The sequence below is a fragment of the Asterias amurensis genome, chromosome 1 (assembly GCF_032118995.1).
Source record: "Asterias amurensis chromosome 1, ASM3211899v1".
In the NCBI taxonomy this organism is placed as follows: Eukaryota; Metazoa; Echinodermata; class Asteroidea; order Forcipulatida; family Asteriidae; genus Asterias; species Asterias amurensis.
In genome coordinates, this window is record NC_092648.1 from 30,376,051 (window position 1) to 30,389,037 (window position 12,987).

The 12,987-nt window shown below is 40.6% G+C and overlaps 1 protein-coding gene across 1 annotated transcript in view; it reads right to left on the bottom strand.

The window, feature by feature from the left end:
* LOC139936460 (uncharacterized) overlaps positions 1 to 12,987 on the bottom strand; it is a 53,169-nt gene that overhangs the window by 5,379 nt on the left and 34,803 nt on the right. Inside the window, exons 33-47 of the mRNA XM_071931275.1 lie at positions 12,509 to 12,718; positions 11,172 to 11,864; positions 10,566 to 10,796; positions 9,328 to 10,196; positions 8,660 to 8,807; positions 7,610 to 7,730; positions 6,748 to 6,881; positions 5,703 to 5,925; positions 5,053 to 5,243; positions 4,058 to 4,249; positions 3,228 to 3,464; positions 2,584 to 2,754; positions 1,528 to 1,731; positions 488 to 669; positions 180 to 309 (exon numbers count right to left, since the gene is read on the bottom strand). Of these exons, the coding sequence (XP_071787376.1) occupies positions 180 to 309; positions 488 to 669; positions 1,528 to 1,731; positions 2,584 to 2,754; positions 3,228 to 3,464; positions 4,058 to 4,249; positions 5,053 to 5,243; positions 5,703 to 5,925; positions 6,748 to 6,881; positions 7,610 to 7,730; positions 8,660 to 8,807; positions 9,328 to 10,196; positions 10,566 to 10,796; positions 11,172 to 11,864; positions 12,509 to 12,718 (3,936 nt within the window). The remainder of the gene's footprint in view (positions 1 to 179; positions 310 to 487; positions 670 to 1,527; positions 1,732 to 2,583; positions 2,755 to 3,227; positions 3,465 to 4,057; positions 4,250 to 5,052; positions 5,244 to 5,702; positions 5,926 to 6,747; positions 6,882 to 7,609; positions 7,731 to 8,659; positions 8,808 to 9,327; positions 10,197 to 10,565; positions 10,797 to 11,171; positions 11,865 to 12,508; positions 12,719 to 12,987) is intronic.

A 12,987-nucleotide genomic window follows, 5' to 3' on the forward strand; every position in this document is an offset into this window, starting at 1 on the left:
GGCGGCCAATGCAGGGGGTGTCTATGAACTTTTAAAACTGATTTCAGTACCATTAGGTAAGCTCTGATGGTAACAGGTCGCTGTGACCTGGCTTGACCTCATCATTGATTCCATGCTTTATGCATTGATTTATTACCACTAGTAACAACGTTCATATGATCAGCTACTAATGTACTTGCCTTGTTCATTAGTGAGGTTGTGGGTATCTGGGATGTTCACATCATGCTCCAATATGATGCTGACTTTAATCCAATTCTCATCAACTGATCGCTTACGTGGTTGACTTCCAGAGGGACTACAGCCAATAACCTGAAGAGAGACAGAAATGTGTTTTTGAAAAAGGTTTTGTGGTAATCGGACCTCATAATATTGCCCTGACAAGGACGGTATATACAGTTTCTTGGTATACATTGTCAAGAGTGGCTGCATCGCAGCAACAGCAGAATCAATGCTCATTGGACTCTATATCCTCCTGCAATGTACACACCTTAGACTGCTTGACAGCGCAGGCCTTGTCCTTGACACACTTGATAGAGTTGACACTGGATGTAACTGCGTTACTGACTTGCTGATATACCATGTTGTCCTTGGTCACATTGATTCCATTACACACCAAGTTGTCGTATTCCATGACTAACTCCAAGGCAAACTTGGACGGTGGTTTGTAGACTAAGAAAAACATAATCCATACAATAACCAGTTAATAAAGACATTTAAATCGTGCAAAAACATATCCACCCAAGGAGTGCTTAAGGCGCTAAGTTAAGCCAAATGTAGTATTTAGAAATTGACAAAATATATCTTATTAAATGAGGGCAATGTAAATAGTTTTAAGATGGGTATGCTTGGAGGTTTGGAAGGGCCAAAGGAACAAAACAAAAAACACCTGGAAGGCTGTGACTAGGGGAAGAAACATCACAAACTGAACTCAGCCTAACGCCTGAAATCATGACAATGAATTGCTTGCATTCTATTGCATTATAACCTCAAGGTAATAATAATAAATAAATAAATAAAACTTATAACGCGCATATATTTAGCAACAGAGTGCCCACGGCGCCTACAATTACACAATACAATAACTTACAAAAAACTATACATGGAAAATGATGATCATACCAGTGAGTGACAAAAGGCGAGATTTAAAAGTACTTAAGTTACTAGATGTTTGAATATGCAGTGGTAACAAATTCCACAAACGAGGAGCAGCTGTTTCAAATGCCCTGTCCCCCAAACTTCTTTTGGAACGAGGCTCAAAAGGTTTTGGAAATGAAACATCACATTGTGATGTCTTCTTATGGAGCCAATTCAAATTTTTAAAAAGCTGCTTGGCGGAAAATTACTGAAGCTTTACTTCATAGGTTTCAAATAGCGTATCTTTTGATTTTTATAGAGTATGGATCCTATTCGAGACACTCCCTTTAGAAAAGTTGTCCACTCTGGTGAATTTAAGACCTACTGGTATTTTCCTGATGATATCTTTCTGAAATAATGTTCCATGGAGAAAACAAAAAATGATTGACCAACCTGTACACTTGGGGAAGTTGACTCTTGGGTTCACATCCGTTTCATGTGACCACTGGTAGTTGGTCGATGGACCACAGCGATAAGCTGACAGAATGGTCCTGCTGAAGCCATAGCCTTTGAGGCATGAGATGGTACAATTCTGCTCTTCACCGACAGTCTCACAGTGTAGCTCTCCATTCAACGGGTGTGTCAAGATCTTACAGCCTGAAATCATACAGGGTTAAAGAATTAATGTGTTGGAATATTATCTCATCCTTATCTTCTCTTAGCCTTTGAGAAAGACTCTTAAAGGGTCGAATCGTCAGGCGATTAACAACATTTAAAGGCAGTGGACACTATTGGTAATTACTCAAAATAATTATTGGCATAAAACCTTTCTTGGTGACGAGTAATGGGGAGAGGTTGATGGTATAAAACATTGTGAGAAACGGCTACCTCTGAAGTGCCATAGTTTTCGAGAAAGAAGTAATTTTTCACGAATTTGATTTCGAGACCTCAAGTTTAGAGCTTGAGGTCTCGAAATCAACTATCTAAACGCACACAACTTCGTGTGACAAGGGTTATTTTTCTTTCATTATTATCTCGCAACTTCGATGACCGATTGAGCTCATATTTTCACATGTTTGTTATTTTATGCACATGTTGAGATACACCAACTGTGAAGGCTAGTCTTTGACAATTACCAATAGTGTCCACTGCATTTAAACCATAGGTCCCTTTGGTTGGTAAATAGTTGGCATCAGCTAATTCTATTTTCTCTTCCTAATGTGTCGGAGGAGTTGGCCAAAATATAATCAAATTGTAACAGTTTTTTCCTGATGTAATTATCAGATGTTGGAAGTATACTGTCAGGTTCTTATTTTCCCACAATATTTGTGAGTGTTTCTGAATAAATACGTAAACATTCTAGATAATTTTGTATTTTAGATATTTCAATGGTATTCCTTGACAGAAACTAATATTTTATAACAAATGACTGACAAATCCTAAAATCTATAAAGGTGTCATTAATCAATCTTGATTTCGGAAGAAACTTCTAAGATGTGGGTGACTTACTTGGGCATGGTCCAATGTTGCATTGCTGGGTTTCAGTGAGAGCGCCAACACAAGGGTTACCTCCATGAGCTGGTTGGGGGTTGGTACAAGTACGTTGATGTGACTGAGTACCACCATTACAGGATACACTACAGACACTCCAGTCACTCCATGCAGTCCAACCACCATCAACTGTCAGGGTGATGAAATAAAAAACATTAATCAGGTCGACTATATAGTGCTTCCTTGCATCTACCGCTGTGGACCCCGGTTCGAATCCCACCTTGGACTAGAATCTTGGATTGGGTTTTAAAAACTTTTTAGTACCCCCTGACTTGTTTTCTTCACATATTTTAACTGGTTAGTTAGAAGTTACCCGAGACTTGCATAGTCTTGAGCGATAAGTAAAAAAATTCCGACATGGCAGCCTGAGTGGCCCACATGTGGTTCACTACAGACGGATACACTCCTCTCTGCTGACTGATCCAGTAAACAGAGTGGTAAATCCTCGTCGGCAGGTGTGGCAGAGTGTAGCGCCCTCTTGCGCTATGAGGTTTCCCTATTTGGGGTTTCCCTCCCAGAGTTTAAACAGAAAGTCTCTTCAGAGGCTGTTATTCATCCCGATATTGGAATTGCTGCGTAAATTTTTGGTGAATGATGTTTACCTTGTTCAAGCTCACACAGCTGTCCTGAGAATCCTAGTGGGCATTGACAAGAGAAAGTTGCTATACCATCCACACAGCTGCCACCATTCTCACAGGGTGCTGGTGTTCCACAGTCATCGATGTTAATCTCACAGTGTAGTCCAGTGAAACCAGAGGAACAAAGGCAGATGTAGTGACCCAAGTCATCTTTGCAGGTACTGCCAAACTGGCATGGGTTGGAAGCACAGTCATTCACCACTGTAAGGATTGGGTCACAAGAGAGAGCAATACATCAATGGAGTTTGGAAGAGTAAAGTCATTCCATCCTCTAGTTTGCTGTAGGCCTATAACACCCCACACATAGATACTGCCTTGTGATTGGTTTAGAGCGCATCACACGGTATCTTATTTTTTAAACTAGAAAGCCATGCGGATGTGACGACCTTTACTCATAGCAACTAATGTACTGATGAACCCATAGAATCCAATGTTTACCCATAGCGACCAGTATACTATATTTGTAGAAATGGCAGCTTCTTAAGTCCTAGCTGCTATAGTACAGCTTATGGGATCAACAAGTTTGGACTGCTTTTACTTATGCTATGGCTAGCTCCCTGTTGTTAACAATTTGTCTTCTGACAAAGGTGTTACTGTAATACTAGTAGATACCAGACCAAGATCACCTAGAGAGTTGTAACACAGAGTCTTGGAGGGCACATCCCTTTGATGACAGTTTGTTTAACTTTTGCCTCACCCTGGACGGCCCCTGCCAACAAAGAATTATGTCCGAAGATTTAATATTAAAATAAATAAATAAATAAAATACACAATACAAAACCCAATCTATTTACCGTCACACTGTGAGGGGGTCTGAATCTGAACTCTTCCAAGGGAGGCTGTCTGGAGGAAGTCAGCTGCTGTGATGACATTACCAGGGTTTACAGAGCCACAGGTACTAGCAAGGTTGCTAATCACTGACCCCTCTAATGCTGTGTCCCACATGTTTACACCACTTAGTGCACCATGTAGCTTACTAGTGGATGCTGGTAAAACAAATACAGAACTGCTGAAATATTTGAAAATGTCCCCTCTTACTTTACAAAAAATCAGCTGTATTAGGTCATGTCGTGCTGTATTAACTTGTCTGTGAAACCAATATTATTCAGGAAAGACTACAATTTTTTGCAAGAGGTGCTTGTTTTTGCGGCATCACAACCAGTCAAAAAGATCATAGTCCACTAACATACTGTATCCCTTATCCCCATTCAATACAGCCCTGGAGAGGCCTCAGGACTTGTTTGGGGCATGGTTGGCTTTTGCGTAAAGCGCTCACTTCTCAGCATCAAGGTGACCCTGGTTCGATACCCAGCCAGGGCCATATGTGAGTTGAGTTGTGCGCTGGTTCTCTGCTGTGCCACGAGGGTTTTCCTCCCTCGAAAAAAAATCAAACACTTTTGATCTCTCTGCTGTGCTCCATGGTCATAATGGATTGATGTGGCTGGCTGCCAAAGCGCCCTTGCATGCCTGCTTCTCGAACACGTTGTAGCCGCTTCCTTCGCAATTCAGCTCTTAGCTGCGAGTAGGGAGGATTATCCTCCCGAATTATTTACCCCATGGTTATTCCTGTGCACTTTCACACTGTGTCCCTATTCCACTGGGTTCCGTTTGCAGGTTTCAAGACTACCCCAGGGTTTTACCGCTTACCCCTATTCCGGAGCAGGGGTGGCTAATCCCTGGGGTATACCCATTTGCCTGGGTAAACCAGTGTGAAAAGGGCCAGCTGTTATTTAACCCCAGGGATAGAGTAGTGTGAAAAGGGCTCATATGTAATCAATTTGCAACTCACCTGAGCCATGTATCCCTCCAAGTGTGAATTGTCCTCCACTATCGATACGGCGACCAGGTCGTATTAGATGTTGATTCTGGACTACATGACCATCTTTATAGATGATCAGATTCCCTCCGTGCTCATTCCAAGAAACGGCAAGATGATGCCAATGATCGTCGTTTACACTGACCAACGTGAAATACTGGTATCTAGGGTACAAACATAAATACAAGGGCATGAGACGCTTACAAAGAAATACAGTGTTTAGAATGCAATGTGCCTTAATGTCTGTTTTATTCAAGTCCGCTGTGAGGCCCTTGATCAATAAACAGAAAAAAAACTCATTAACAAAAGGTAAATGACCCTTCAATCAATCAATTATCTTGCAACATATCTCACAGGACATTGGCTCCTTGAATTTTCACTTCCATTCTTGCCTATCTTGCGCTCTTTGGTGTTCCAGGTAGAAGGTGCTGTTAGCGCAGGTGTCTGTTTCCCATCTCCCGAGGCCTACCCCGTCTATTTTTTCCAGTTACTGTTTCATGTAGGATGCATTTTGGGAGTCTGTTGTTTTTCTTTCTCACTTTGAGGCCAAACCAGGAAAGTTGGATCGTGTAGATGCGTAGAGATTGATCAACTCTGGTTGGTTACCACCAGCTGACACTTACCCCTTGATAAAGATAGTCAGGGCCTGAGGATCACTGATGGCAAACTGGGCAGCATGAAGTGTTATGTAGGACAGTATTACTGCATCGGTTGACGATGAGCGGGTGCTTCGAATCCACAGGGACAGGGTGAAAGCTTGCAGGCTCTCCTCCACGGCTTGCTCTATGGTGACAGACTGGCTGGATGTATTGCTCTGAAACACCATATCATAATCACATGGGGCAGCTGTTGACATAAAAATGGGGATAGACTTGTAGATCACGATGTTCACATCTTTGCTTTCTTCTCTCATATTCAAGTAAATAAAACCACATTAGGGCGCATTTACCACACACACGTTGGTGTAAGGTGAAATCACAACCCATTAAATGGAGGCATTTGTAAAGCACTGGGACTGGAAAGGCAAAGGCAATGGTCATTAAAGCCATTGGACACTTTCGGAACAGAAAAAAATTAAAAGTTCACAGATTTAAAAGTAACTTACAGGGTTTACATAAGGTAATGGTGAAAGACTTCTCTTGAAATATTATTCCATGAAATGCTTTATTTTTTGAGAAAACATTAAAACAATATCAATTCTCGATATCGAGAATTACGGATTTATTTTAAACACATGTCATGACACGGTGAAACGTGCGGAAACAAGGGTGGGTTTTCCCATTATTTTCTCCCAACTCCGATGACCAATTGAGCCTAAATTTTCACAGGTTTGTTATTTGATATATAAGTTGTGATACACGAAGTGTGGGCCTTGGACAATACTGTTTACCGAAAGTTTCCAATGGCTTTAAAGGACATTCATAGTTAAAGCATGGAGGAAAGGCAATTCAGTTTCTTTACTGCCAGTGTCTTTTTTAAATATTGTTGAATAAATAATCATTAATAACAGTTCAACAACTACATTTTTCAAACAGAATTAATTTTGTTGTGCATATACAGGTCCCTGAAATCTATATAGTAGAATTTGCATATCTGATTCCAAAAGTTCCAAGAATTATGTTTCTTTTAACTGTAAATAAAACAACGCCAGGAAACTCAAACTCTTACGATCATTGCAGTATGTGCCGACAAATCCTCGTTGACACTTGCACCGGTATTCATTCAAGCTGTCAATGCACTGAGCCCCATTTTGACAGAGATGTCCTATACAATCATCAATGTCTTCCTCACACTGGTCCCCACTGCAGTGAAATCAAAGCAAAAAGAAGTGGCTGAATGGAGGCTACTATTTTTGGTTATTTCAGCAGAGATATAAAAGTTACCACAGAGAATGTATGACTACAACTTTGACTAAAAAAATGCAGAATTGTTTTTTTAATGAGTACTTTCATTCTAATCCCCCGGTTTTGTATGCTGAAAAATATGAACATGGTAGGGAACAAATAAAAATGTCTTGTCTTTTAATCTCCAATATACTGCCTTTCTCAAAACTGTGTTACTTCAGAGGGAGCCATTTCTCACAATGTTTTGTACTATCAACAGCTCTCCTTTGCTTGTTACCAAGTAAGTTTTTATGCTAACAATTATTATGAGTAATTACCAATAGTGTCCACTGCCTTTAAGCTACAGTAACTTTGAGTTTGTAACGCTGGAAAATGTAGGTCTCTGCTACGTAACAGAGACGTCATTTGATTTATTGTGATGTGTACACACATCAAAATAAATCTTTGACCGAGATTCAAATCAATCACTTTTGAGTTTAATGCGGACAATAAATGACAATAAAACATTCGCGGACAATGAACAATGAAGCATTTGGGCAAATCAAAAGGTGCGGTAGTTCTTTGTGAATGTTCTTTGTGATGCGGACAACAAAACATTCTAATTCTAGTTTGTCGTGTTCAAAAATCGTTACTGTAACAAAAAACTTGTAATCAAACTACAGCATCTGTTGATGATGTTGACTTACGTGTAGCCAGATGGACAAAGGCAGGAGTGAGCGTTCAAACCATTGATGCATGTACTTCCATGAAGGCATGGGTCAGGCTTACAGTTGTTGATTTCAACCTCACACCTCACACCTGTGAAACCTTTAAGTGGAAAGATACAGGTATTCAAGATTAATAATTAAGGTGGCTGACTCATGATCAGCATCATAGTTAAAACGTTTGAATGATGGACGGTTGCAAAGATTGTAGTTCTGGACCAGTGTGCACATTGCATGCCGTACATACACATTCCAAAAGTTTTAGTGCAATACATTTCCATCGGTGATGCTCGGATACATGTAGCTCCCTCATTGAAAGCTCGGAACTTGGGAATTATTTTTGATTCATCAATGACACTTCAACCACACATCAACAACATTAATCGTCTGTTATCATTTCACATCAGGAATATGTGATACGCAAGTACTTGGACAAGTGCCACTGAAAAGGTCATTCATGCATTTGTTACTTCTCGTCTTGACAACGGCAATGTTTTTCTCTACAGACTTCCTAGCAACCAGATTTCCCGTCTTCAATGCCTCAACACAGCAGCCAGCATTCCTGTCTAGGAAATCCTGTTCTATCATCACCCTCGTTATGAAAAAACTTCACTGGCTTCCTGTCTCTCAACAAATCATCTTCAAGCTGATACTCATTGTTCACAAGTTTACACTCCATCAAGGAGTCTTCGATTCAGTTCCATGCTTCTCCTCTTTGAACCCAAGTTTCGACACTCCTGGTGTGACAGGTCTTTTTTTTCAGCTGCGCCACGCATCTGGAACTCTCTACCACTTAATCTTAGAACTTGTCTTTGTACCACAAAATTCAAGTCTCTTCTCAAAACTTATCTTATGTCGCAGGTTTTCTTTCGTTTTGTTTTTGGTTTTACTGTGCCTTGAACAGCCAGCAGGGTGGATATGTGCGCTTAACAAGTCTTTATTATTATTATTATTATGGTGACACATGATATTAACAGATGAACAGAAACAATCAAGTAATGGTTAGTTTGAGGTAAAAACAACTTGATTTACCTTGTGGGCACACACAGTGTCGAGTGCCGAGGGAAGATGGGACACATTGAGCATTGTTCTGACATGGCTCAGCAGCACAGATATCTAACGATGTCTCACAGTGAGTTCCGGTATACCCAGCACTGCATCGACATGTATAACGGTTGGCCTAGTATCAACAGAAACAAAATAATTGGGTTTTGATCAGAAACTTTTTAAAGCCATTATACACTTTCGGAACAGAAAAAAAAATAAAAGTTCACAGATTTACAAATTACTTACAGGGTTTACAGAAGGTAATGATAAAAGACTTCTCTTGAAATATTATTCCATGAAATGCTTTACTTTTTGAGAAAACATTGAAACAATTATCAATTCTCGACATCAAGAATTACGGATTTATAGTAAACACATGTCATGACACGGCGAAACGTGCAGAAACAAGGGTGGGTTTTCCCGTTATTTTCTCCCGACTCCGATGACCGATTGAGCCTAAATTTTCACAGGTTTGTTATTTTATATTTAACCTGTGGTACACGAAGTGTGGGCCTTTGACAACACTGTTTACCAAAAGTGTTCAATGGCTTTAAGAGGGGCTCTGAAGATCAAATACAAATGTACTTTTCTAATGACATGATTATCATAGTATTAAAGTTAATACATTTTGAAATCGGAGCTTGAATTCTTACCTGATCTATACAGCTGGCTCCATTTTGGCATTGGTGACCGACACAATCATCGACATTAGTCTGACAAAAATCCCCTTTAAAACCAGTCTCACATTGGCAAGTGAACCCAGCCTCATTAGCATTGCAGGAGCCACCATGCCTGCAGGGGTTTGGCTGGCAGAAGCCTGGGTTGATCTGACAGTGGACACCTCTCATATTATTCACACAACTACAGGTGTAGGAGTTGATTCCATCAATGCAGAGGCCCTGATTTTGACAGGGATTGCTGAAGCATTCATTGATGTTGACTTGACAGTCCTGGCCAGTAAATCCAGGCCTGCATTTACAGGTGTAGGATTGCAGGCCATCGATGCAGATCCCAGAGTTTTTGCAAGGGGAGCTCAGACAGTCATCTACGTTGATCTCACACTGTTCACCGATCCATCCGTCTGCACAGTTACAGGAGAACATATCAACCATGTCATAGCATGTGCCACCATTGGCACAGGGGTTGGATTGGCACTCATTGATGTCAATGCTACACTCACGACCAGTGTAGCCTGAATCACATCTACACAGGTACGATTCAATCCTGTCAATGCACTCACCGTGATCACAAGCACTGGGGAAGCAATCATTCTTGTTGTTCTCACAGTAGATCCCATTGAAACCAGAAACACACTCGCACAGGTAACCATTGATCCTGTCTACACAGGTGCCTCCATTCTGGCAAGGGGACGACACACATTCATCTATTTGAATATTGCAAAGGGTACCAGTGAAGCCATATTGGCATTCACAGATAAATGTATTATCTCCATCAATACAGATTGCATTATTGGCACATGGCTCCTTGGCACAGTCGTCAAAGTTGATTTCACAATATTCACCTATAATGGATAAAGAAAAACCAATACAAATTGTTCAAATAATAACAAAAAACAAATGAATTGAATTGAATTGAATTGCGTAAATGATAAGTAGAGTTTTAAACTGTTTAATCTGTGTAAAGTGTTAACACAATCTTGTGTTCTAAAGACAATCAGGGCATACTGATCAAAACATCAAGTTTATTCACCTTTCTTTTATAAGCTACCACAACTCATAAAAGACACTATAAGTACTTGAAGTAACCGCAAGGGTTGCTAAAACACAGAAGAAAACAAAAATTCTCCCACCAAAATCAAATTGCAAAGTTCCTGTTTCCCTCTGATATATGTAAAGACTGTCATTAGAAGCATCTGCTGATTTCCACTCACCAATGAATCCATCCCTACAGAGGCAGAGTTCGTCACTAGAGGGCGATGAACATGAGCCACCATTCAGACAGGTTACTCCGTTAAGGCAAATGTCCAATTCAATCTCACAGTCTTGGCCTGACAGACCAGCTGGGCATGTGCAGAAGTAGTCATCCCCTTCGTCTTCACACGGTGCGTCATGGTGGCAAGGATTGGGGCTGCATAGATCACTCCTTTCTTCACAATTTGGTCCTGAAAAAACAATTTGATTTGACATGGTTAAGTTTTGAAGGCTAGTAACACTGATAGATGGGCAGGCCTGATACCTTGTATTTATAGAGGCAAGGCGGTCGTAATCGGGTAAATGCAAGCTCTATATGATTGAAATGTATACTGGAACATTTCAAGTGGTGTCAGGTAAACAAGAGGTTGGTGGAGGAAGTTGTCTTTGTTAGGGTATCATGCAGGTCAGCCTTTTCTCAACAAAAGAGGTCATAATGAGTCACTTCTTATAATCAAAGTTATACTAAAATATCTTGAGATTACCTGAGACTAAAATCCTCCATTATGCAAAGCCAAATATCTGTCATGCTTGAAGATGTAATGAACAGCCAGATTTACACTCACCCTCATAACCATCTGCACAGATACACTGATAGCTATTGATGCCATCGATGCATGTACCATTATTAGAACAAGGCTCATTCGTACATTCATTCAGGTTTGTCTCGCAGTGAAGACCTGTGAACCCAGGCTGGCACTCACAACTGTAGTTGGCACTTTTAGTGGCTACCTCAGAGCACACACCATCATTGTTACAGGGATTGGGATCGCATAGATTTAGATCCAAATCGCAGTGAACCCCTCCATGACCACGAGGGCAGGCACACTGATAGTGGTCATCTAAATCTTGACACGTAGCCCCGTTTGCACAGGGGTTGACAGCACATAGGTCCATATCTATCTCACAGTTGTCTCCCTCATAGCCTGTAATGCAGGAGCAGCGATAGGAGGCGTTTCCATCAGTGCAGGTGCCACTATGCTGGCATGGGTTAGATACACACTCGTTGATGGAAGTCTCACAATTATCACCTGTGAAGCCAGCAGCACAACTGCAGATGTACTCTCCCTCACCGTCAGTGCATGAACCACCGTTCAGACAGGGTTGGCTTAGGCATTCGTTGATGTTTGTTGCACAGGTGGCACCAGTAAAACCCACATCACATGTACATGTGAACCCATTGGTCTGGTCATTGCAGGTTCCACTGTTCTCACAAGGTGCATCGATACAATAGTCTATGTCAATAGAGCAATCAACACCTGTATGTATTAAAATAAAATTCATCAGGAAAACAATCGAAACGCTGGTCATCTTTTTAACTAGCAAAGTCACTCACAATAACAAAATCAACCCCACCTTGCAAGCTTGAATGTCACCCTCCCTGCCCCTACAGAAATGCTCATAATCTAGAAAAACAAAAGGGGAAACTGAAAGACTGGTTGCATTTAATAGCAAAAAGTCCATCTCAAATGTGACTGGTTTTGGCAAAACTTCAAACCAACTAATTTCAACAGTATGATATTAGTATGATTTGAATCTTTAATATTGTTTTCTTTCATTTGAATATTTACTGTTTCATTTTTGTATCGATAAAACAATCACACACAAAATAGTTAATGGCCTGACGTTTCAAACCTAGCAGAGTCTTTTTCGAAGGCTAAAACAATTGATATGACTAAGAGTAAGATGCTTTACCCAACTCATGGCTGGCTTGATGCAAAAGTCCAGCATACAACAGGCATTATCAGGGATCCAACATCGATGCCAAGTTCCAGGTTCCAATTGCAATAAACAAATACCAAACCATATTGTTTCAAAAAGGAGTCAGAGTATTTGTGTTCCGACCTTGCCTCAGTTTGGTTACAACAATTTGAATAGCAACTGAAGAAAAAAGTCTGGTTACCTTTGAATCCTGTCGGACATAAGCAACTGAAAGCATCAAGTTCATCTAGACAGGTCCCACCATTGAGACAGGAATCTTGTTGACAATCATCCACGTTGGTCTGACAGTGCTGGCCTGTTAAGCCCACTGGGCACTCACAACGGTACGTCCCTATCTGCTCTACACAAGTTCCACCATTCAGACAGGAATTGGCCAAGCAGAAAGTTTGCACTGTGGAAATGAAATTTCAAGTTTTGTCATTCATAAAACATTCTTGGCAGAATATCTGATATTAATAAGCGTCTTTGTACTGTCTCGTTTTCCTTTTTTCTTCACTGCCTTGTATCCGTTGGCAATTTGGCGCTTTAAAAATACAGTGACTATTACTACATTTATGTTCAAGATACCTAAGGAATTCTTATTATTCTACTAGAAAGCCTGCCGTCGATTTCACAAAGAGTTAGGACTCGTCTTATCTTGAGTTGGGCGACGAGTAACTC